This window comes from Palaemon carinicauda, chromosome 22, assembly GCF_036898095.1.
Source record: "Palaemon carinicauda isolate YSFRI2023 chromosome 22, ASM3689809v2, whole genome shotgun sequence".
NCBI lineage: Eukaryota > Metazoa > Arthropoda > Malacostraca > Decapoda > Palaemonidae > Palaemon > Palaemon carinicauda.
The window spans coordinates 22,982,929-22,992,350 of record NC_090746.1 but is presented as its reverse complement, the minus strand read 5'-3'; the positions used below and the strand labels follow the sequence as shown (position 1 = coordinate 22,992,350).

General features: G+C 34.8%; 1 protein-coding gene across 1 annotated transcript in view; it reads right to left on the bottom strand.

Moving 5' to 3' along the window:
• Positions 1-4,202: 4,202 nt before the first annotated feature.
• LOC137615849 (retinol dehydrogenase 13-like) overlaps positions 4,203-9,422 on the bottom strand; it is a 28,542-nt gene continuing 23,322 nt past the window's right edge. Inside the window, exons 6-9 of the mRNA XM_068345538.1 lie at positions 8,004-8,198; positions 6,597-6,706; positions 5,663-5,752; positions 4,203-4,446 (exon numbers count right to left, since the gene is read on the bottom strand). Of these exons, the coding sequence (XP_068201639.1) occupies positions 4,363-4,446; positions 5,663-5,752; positions 6,597-6,706; positions 8,004-8,198 (479 nt within the window). The 3' untranslated portion in view covers positions 4,203-4,362. The remainder of the gene's footprint in view (positions 4,447-5,662; positions 5,753-6,596; positions 6,707-8,003; positions 8,199-9,422) is intronic.

Here is a 9,422-nt window from a genome sequence, read left to right as displayed (position 1 = left end):
GCGCATGCTAAAAACATTTAAATTAAAGAAGTTAATGATTTACTTTTATAACCCGGATTATGAAACTTGTGGGTCACCGGGGTGTTGAGACTGTAACGTCTTAACTTCTATGAACGACACTTGGGACACTGTAAACGTTGGGCTATTACATTATGTGATTTAAGGAAATTATCAACATTAGTTGACGTATCAAAATATTCCCCATGAAATTTAGCAAATGCTTTCAAGTATGGAATACTGCAGCCTTTACGAGTTTCTTTAATTTCCATCACAAAATACAAAAAAATAAAAAAACCACACTTGAAATAACAAAGACCTGATTAGGACAAAGGTTTCCACAGAAAAGGATTTGTTGGAAGGGGTATGAAGAGACCACTTGAAGAGATAAGGGAAGGGGGTAGGGAAATGTTAACCCCCACCCCCTGTGCAAATTTTCCATAGGTATGGGTTCGTGATTGGATAACGGAAAAACAACGGAGTCTGGAGAGTAAACATGAATGCACTAGAATGGGAAACTTGTCCAGAGCAAGTATTTATGTGAAATCGGGGCATGACAAGGTAATAACAAAATGTATAAAAGTAATATAGAAAGATAAACTGGAGGTATGATAAATAATATTTAATGGGAATATGAAACGAGGTGATTTTATAAGGTATCGGATAATAAAGCGAGTAATACTGGGGTGAAATGTAATATGTATTCAAGGGTATTACATAAAAATAATGGTATAGTTGTACTGGATCAAGTCATAGTCATATACTTGAATAAAGCGGATGAAATCGAATAGTTAAATTTGGCGGGTAGAGAAGAAGAAATCCTAATGGTGGAGGAGGAGTCATGCGCAGGTGGGAGGAGTTTATGCGCAGGAGGTATAAACCTGCTATGTACCAACGAACGAACGAGAGCGACTACAACCGACCAGTAGATTGACAAAAAATAAATGAAAAACACTGCTAATGATAGCATGTTACGCTAACATTGCTAATGTTAGATTGCGCAGCTCAATATTACAGTATTTTTTCATCGGTTTACTATACATCCAAAAAGGTAATGTATAGAGAAGAAAAGGCTTGTTTCACCATTATATTCATAAGCGCGAGCTGACGTCATCGATCACGTGACCGCTAGCGCGGGAATCAAGCGAAGTGAAAACAAACCAGAGCAATGGCTTACGATTACTTGAATTCTTTGGATGGAGCTGCTAAAACACGTTACAATATAAAGTTAAATGCTTCAGGTGAGTAATGAGATATAAAATACAACTATTCTAACTTCTAGCGACACTTGCAAGTTAAAAATGATGATAAACAATAATTATTTTGAACTGTTTACAGCACACAAGTGTGAGGTGTGGTAAATGAATTTTCCAACGATTGAACTAGTGAATTAGTTGGAAAAGGATTTCCCCTGATTGGTCAGTGTCTACTTTGTAGACACGTGATCAGTGGTAACTTTGTTAGCTCCGCGCTAAGTATTGTCATTCAGCGTTGGACACTTCAAGTGTACAGTTACCACTTTACTTTTTATTTTAGGAAATTAATTTCCGTTAGAACCAGATCAGAAAAATAACAGTAATTTTATGTAAATGTGTCGAGCTTCAACTAGAAACAAATACATTGTATTGTTTAGACATTCGTGGTTTAAGAACAAGATATGTGTAGCATATGTTTCCTTCAGATTGATTGATGTTAAGTTTGTGTTTATTTTGTATATGTAGTGAAAAATTGGTGATTGAAATGTACACAGCAATGTCCAAGCGCTCCTATTCATATTAATAAATTGTTAATTGAGTATTTGTTTATTTGTTGTCCTAAAGTAGGGACGGTGAGGTCAGGGGAACCATACCTCTCAAGTTGTCGTTTGGCTTTGGCATAGCTGTCTTTCTTGAAAGGCAGTATGCATGGAATGTAGTCTGGGTGTTCTTTCTCAGTCTTGTTGGGTTTACCTGTAATTTGGCAATTTAATATAAATTCATAATGAACACCAATAGACATACTGTTGGACCACCAACCACCAGAATGTTAAATTATATTAAAATATGTTAAATTTCATAAATACTTGAGATAAAGTGTTCACTACAAATAACCCGACTCTTTGGTGGGGACCATTTGTGTCCATTTGGATTAATTTGCTGGCATGCTGCAGGCCACTTATCCCTCCTATCCGGGCTTCTGCTACGACTGGGGAACATGTAAAAATGCAACATCTTTCCTTGCATCATATTGTGATTCTTGCAGTTGAAAATAACACATGATGATGGCATAATGGCGAATAATTTAGCTTTAACAGACGACCGTTCATGCAGCACCACGTTGCAGTGTGGTTTGTTTTCACTGCGCCACGTCCGGGAAGTCACGTGACTGCTCAGTTACCCGGATTGGCCGCGCTTATAAATACCGTTTCCCCAGTGTTTTCAACACCCAAAACCCCGAGTTCCAATTGGGGGTCCCCCATTATCGTTGTGTGTATATATATATATATATATATATATATATATATATATATATATATATATATATATATATATATATATATACATATTTCTGAAACTATTCATTTGCGACGGGAATGAGTGTCATTTTCAAAGAGAGCGGAATTTTTTTTTTAAATGTAGTTTTTCCCTTGGTTACATTGCTATGTAATACAGTACAATAATACCCTTCCCGGCCCCACTGCTGTAGCAAATGGCACCAATGTTATAAATCAAATCTTTCATATTTAAAATACAAGAAAGTGTGACACAAGTTCCATCAACTCTGTTTAGCAGTGTTATTCTTTGTAGCGGTTTTCTCAGTAAATTCGAATTTGGTGATTTTGAGAAGGAACAACATCTTTGCTATATACAAGTAAAGTCCTTGCTAACCTTGTGAAGCGGCATAAAACATACGCACATTATATATAAGTTATCGCTGTTTCTTTGATAGAAAATTGTAATGCTATTAGAAAATGGCGATATAAGTTTATGGTAGGCTATCTTTTTATTAGTCTATGGTGTACAAAATATAGAATTTATTCCAAATCAATTTAGATAAGGTTTTTATCGTTACTAATCATCCCACGTACCTCATTGTCGTATTATTGTCATGGGACTATTAGTACGAGATATTGCTTGGCAACAGTAAATAAATAATTTATCAGTAGCGGGCACGAAGTGAACAGTAGCAATTAATAGCCATACTTTATGAAAATAACTTAATTCAAGAAGCATGTGTGACTGTGTATAAACACTGTATAATATTTTTCTAAAGGCATTTGCACTTGAAAAAAAGAGAAGTAACTTAGTTGTTTGAAGAGACGAGAAATGTTGTCAAAACAACTACATTTTGTTATTCGTATAGGCCTACCCTTCTTTATAAGCTTTTGCGTGTAAGTTGATCAAATATTCATGGTGATAGAAATGTTCATTCCATTTTTTTTATTGCATCTAGAAGTAATTTTAGCCCGTAAATATACATCGAAATCGCTCTTCTAGCCCACATACAAGCTATATTTATTAATTTCAGCGAATTTATACCACGTGGCCTTGAAACGTTTACCTTTTGACCTTAAATATGACCTTAACAATCATTGGTGATGAAACTATTGATCTTATCGATCCTAAAACCCTCAGGAAGACCTCAAAATCACTCTTTTAGCCCATGCTAAGCCATATTACGAGATTTTGCCGCCAAGTTATGCTTTTGGCCTTGAAATTTAACCTATGACTTTCTAAGTGACCATGTAGTTCTTTAGCATCACTGAATCCTCCGTCCTCGAAAATCCCCCTTTTGACACTGGGATCAGTTTTCTAGACCATCTAGGACCAATTTTATATATGCACTCGAGTTAATTCTAGCACCCAAGGTCAAAACCCCGAATATGGCAGTGGACAGTCCTTACTTTCAAGATGTTTATGGTTAATTCATACTACACTCAACAACTTCTTGCACTAAAGACATTTAATAGAACAATCAAGTTATGAAATATATTAAGAACTCAATGAGTCGAAGATCACAATAGGCTTAAGGGTATCTGAGTCGATAAATCAACAGAATTTAATCAATTACTACTAAATTTTCATCATGTAGAGGTGGTCACAAAAAGCCCAGAAAACAACATCAAAATTCGTCCCTTATTTTTTAAGATTAGTCAAGACAGTATCACATCGCCTAACTCTGTGGGGTAGGACAATCACAAACACTATTACACTGAAAATAATCGTTTATTTTTTGAAATAATAATAATAATATAGGACATTTATTTTGTGGTAACAGTAAAGCATTAAAATAAGCGATGAGTTGAGGGATAACTTTGGCATATCAGGAAGGTATGAGCAACTTAGTGGATGGGAAGAGATCAGCAGAATTTCTTCTTGGCCACTTCTAAACTGACGTCTCTCTCTCGCTCGCATCCCACAATCTCCTGGCCAGGTCTTCGTTGTCTGCTTGTGGGTAACACTCGGATTCCTGTCAGAATCGTTTTAAAAAAGGGCGTTATTTATTTTATTTATTCTAGGAGAAGGACACTCCAAAATCAAACCATTGTTCTCTAGTCTTGTGTAGTATCATATCCTCTGTACCATGATCTTTGACTGTTAATTTAGAGTTCTCTTGCTTGAGGGTACACTCAGGCACACTATTCTATCTGTTTACTAATTTCCTTTCCTCAATGGGCTATTTTCCCCATTGGATCCCTTGGAATTATAGCATTTTGCTACCTTTTTTTTATTCTAAGCAAAGATGACGAGAGAAGAATGTCCCTTTATGGATAATTTCAAGACCTATTTTTCATGTTTCTTTAAAAGTAGTGTGGGAATCAAATATCTTATCGTTATTGTAATTAGATGTGATAAAAAACGGTTCGGTAATTGGTTAGAGGTTTCAAGTTTGTTATTTAGAACTTCCTTATTTGTTAAATGAGTTGATAGTATTTATCTAACTGTTACTATTATTCTAACGTTTTGACGGCTATCGAAGACACTGTATTAATTCTTGATGACTATCTCTCGTTTAAGTTGGTACAGTTATTTAAGAAATGCCTCATCTATTACGTTGAAATATGAATTTGACATTTTTTTCCGAGCGTATTTCTTAGTTTTGCAAATACCACCAAAAAAAATAATGATCATATTGTGGGTATGATTCAGGAGAATGTATGAGGCAGGCGATGATACAAATGAAAACAATTATCAATGGAAGGGAAAAAGTGGGAGACAAAATTATACCCTAAGCCTTAGTTTCTTATTATTAATATGTAGCAGTTTAAGGGAACTCTTACGTGGCGGTTCCAAAGTATTTGTTCGCAAATGAGGTGAACATTAGAAGTTTAAGAAATTATGTGCCCAGTTAGAAGAGATCATAAAGAAACATTTTGCCGTTTTAAAATACAGCTGCGGGTGGAATGGACGTTGCTAAAAAAATCCTTAGTACCACCTACAGTGAGATGTACAAGACACAATTTGTATAGAGCTTCGTATGGAAATAGTTTGTATCAAAAGGTAATACATGGATCGTTTAGAATCTTCTGGTTCCTGCCTTTGACTCTTTATCTATTATTTACTCTTACTTATTTCCTGTTGATGACGCTTTACCCTCCTTGTATATAAGTAGAACTACTTTCTTACCATTTTAACAGATAATTTTTTACTTGTGTACGCATATAACGAAGAGAATATGTTTCTACCTTGCAATCGACGAAGTACTTCCCCGAAGTGTTTTTAACTTCATCGGATACAGCCAGGTAGATAGTTGTCTGAGCTCCTGTCAAACAATCCTAGAAGAAAAATAAGGAAGATAATCATGGTGTTAGAAGTCAAAAATTAATTTCAAAGAAAGTAAAATTTCTGAACTGTATTAAGGCGTATCCTTTTTTTATAAAGGTACCTTGAAGAAAAAAAAATGCTGTTATGGACTTGAACACCACTGACAACTTTATTTGAAAAAAAAAAAAAAAAACTATACGGGGTCACAGAGGATGTTCAAAGTAAGCAAAATTTCCAAGCTGTGTTAAGGAGTATCTTATTGATAAATGTACCTTTAGAAAGAGAGTAAAACAGTTTTCTGGTATTATGGAATTCAATACCGCCGACATCCTGATTTAATATAAAGCAATAATAAAGTATCAAGTATATTGCTGTCCAGATGATGATTCTAGTCTTTGATATGAAAGAGTGCAGTGTCAGGAAATGCAACTTAAGAGATAAGCAGTGCACTCGAGTTACCTAGTTCCAGAACTTATTTATAAAATGAAAGTTTCGAAACTTTACAAAACTGTATAATGTGAATAACTTCTAATGCTTGCATTGAAAAGGGTGGCCTGGCCGGTGTTACATATCAGTCGTAAAAGAAGAGAGATATTGAAGTCTCCTGTAAGAATTTCTTCATGTTCGTGAGAGAAATAAGGCTGCTGAAGAGTGGAATGAAGTCAACGAGGAAAGAAATCATGAACAAATAGCATCATAGTATCAGGAGTCTTCATTCATTCCCAAGTCTATCTTCAGATAGAACTGTTTGTGTTACACAGATCAAACCTTGGCAAGGATAATCGAAGTACTGTTGTTGTGTGAAATACACTGGAAAATAAAAGGATTAAATCTGGATTGACGCCAGTTTCTTACCTTTGCAATAACTTGTGCTAGGGCGCTGTAAACATATCCTCTCCAAGTGCCTACTTTGTGGAACCCTTCAGTCGCTACGACTCCAGGATGGAGACAATTAGCAGTTACACCTGAAATAGATCTATTAATCATCTACAATGTAGAGTATTTCCTACCAAAAACATATTGTCGCTTATGGCAGGCTGATTACTAAGTTCGTCTTATAACGTGAATACCTCCTAGTCAATCATCCATGCTGATTTGTCATTTGAATGTCATATCAAAACGAAAATGTTGCCTAGCTGTCTTGAAGTGTTTTAACCTGTCTTGGTGACTACTCAAATGTCTGGAAAGGTTTATATGACATTTAAATATTGAAGTCTCTTATCCTGTGTGACTTCTGAATGTGAATTAAAAATTCCTACTCTGTGATCCATCCTGTCCATATAAGAAAGCCCGGAAAGTTTCTGGATAGAGGGTGAAGGTTCAGTCTCAGGTGGGATGTAGGTGCTCGCTTAAATGGTTAAATGGGGCCATTAAGAGAGAATGGGGATTGTATGGAATGAAAGGAACCGCTACAATGTTTTGCTGCATTGTGACAAGTTTACTTGAAAAGACAATACAAATATGCAAAGGTCAGCGTAATGGGACAAAATCAATTTATCTTTCTTATAGAAAGTTACGTTCTTCGTTTTTTAGTCTTTACAGGTGAAGTGATTTCAGATAAATGTACCTTTGTTGAGGAATTTTAACGGAACTGGATTAAGATGATATTTATTCATTCTTTTTATTTTTTCATAAGATAGTATTTATTCAGTTTAACCTTGAGGGTACATATGCTCTTACATAGAAAGCTTTATAAAGTATTATCTTTATGAGTATTTAAAGAAACTAGCGTATGGTAGGATTGTTCCTAGAAAATTTAGATTTTCAGGTTCGTGCATCTCCCTGTTTATAAAAACTTGAAATTGTGTTTTGAGATGTTGTTTTGAGTTTTTTCCAAATATTATTATTTTAGCGAGCCAACTTTCAATTGTCGTAATTAAGAGTCTCTTTTATTCCTGGGCTCTTTTGCAAAATTTTCTAGGCGTAGTTTACCTAACAAAATAAAGCTTTAAAATTCACGTTAATTATTCATTAACTATCAAGAATAACGATTTTATCATCGGGGGAGATATTGTTTCTATTCCAATGTTATAAATTGAAAGTTTTATTTTCAACTAATCTCCAAAGTACCTCAATCCATGCTTCAGGTTTGAAATTTAGATTTTATCACAACAAAACATTAAGTTCAGAATTTCCCTCCCGTACCTTTACAGGAATATGCAATCCAGTTTAAGAGTTCTGAAATTGAAAAGGAAAGTTCAAAAGTTCGCAACTGCAGTAGCTCATTTATTATGATACTAATGGTCATGACAATAGTCTCACCTGTTCCCTCAAGTTTGCGAGAGAGTTCCTTTGTAAAGAGAATGTTACAGAGTTTGGACTGGGCATAAGCAGCCAGGAGAGAGTACTCGCTGGCATTTCTGAAATTCAGATTTTCAACGTCCAATTGCCTTGCAACTCCGTGCAACTTCGAGGAGACTGTCACGATGCGGCTCGGGGCACTGGCCTTCAAAAGATCTGAAATCGGAAAGATGTCATGTTTAACTAATTAGGACTGTACATACAGGAATTACTCTTTTATTGCATTACTGCAAATTTAGATTGGCTTTTATTGTAATGCCACATTTTTCTAGGAATTGTCATATCATGTAAAATACAATATGAAAAATGTTTTTGTAATGCAATGATTCCAAATGTGCTCGTTTAACTATTCAAAAAAGTATGGCTAATGATACCGGAAGTAGAAGTCAAATATAAAGAATTTTCAGCTCTTTAAGTATGAAAGCCAATTTGAGATGAGCGACTGCTTTATGAATGTACAGCTTCATGAAATTATTCTACTTCCTAAGTAGATTTTCTTTTCACGAAGTAGATCAGTGACGAAACGAATGTTTAACGAACATTCTCCGATGAGCAACATCATATACGCTATATGAAAGAGGTATTTTCATCTCAACGTACTGCTAAACCAGTGAAGGTCTCTAATATTCTTGAAATGAGAATACAAGACATAAAACAAATTCTACTTATAAAGAAATATTTGCAGTTGTAGTAATCTGGCTTTTTTTAAGAGTCTAATTGTCACAAGTTTGGCCTTATCTATTGTCAGTTTTTACAATTTTTTTTTTTACTATTCTCAAAGTAGAACTTGAGCACAACGTCTTTCTACAATGGACTTATTGTCCTCTAATTCCTGCATTTTCTTTAAACAGGTTTGGAATCAAATCTCTACTTTTGATATTTCTGGTATATTGATATTACAGGTGCGATCTTATCTACAGTATACTTTATGTGGAATGCTGTAGGGTCTACAGAAGTAATTTGAAAGTACCCTCTCTATTTGCGACATTTTGGACCATTTAACTCTCTAGCTACTAGCCATTCTACTTCTTGAACTTTTTTCTTTCACAAATTTTAGAAATGCACAGTCTCGGGTAACGTTACCTCAAAGTATATCGTTCAACTTTGTCTACTCAGGAAGTTTTTTGATAAGGCACCCAAATGAAAACTTCCCTCTTTATAGATCGTTAGGATTTTATTTACTCGACCCAAATTATATTTTACTCTCAGAATTTCTGCAGACACTGAATTACTGTTATTTTGTGGTAAATCATATTTGTTTTTTATAGCCGAATCAAAGGATATATTGGAGTCTTCTTTGATCTTTGACAAAAAAATTAAGCATTTGTAATTTTTTTTGTTATTGAGATCCAATATGTGTTCGAAGTTCATGTGAACTGA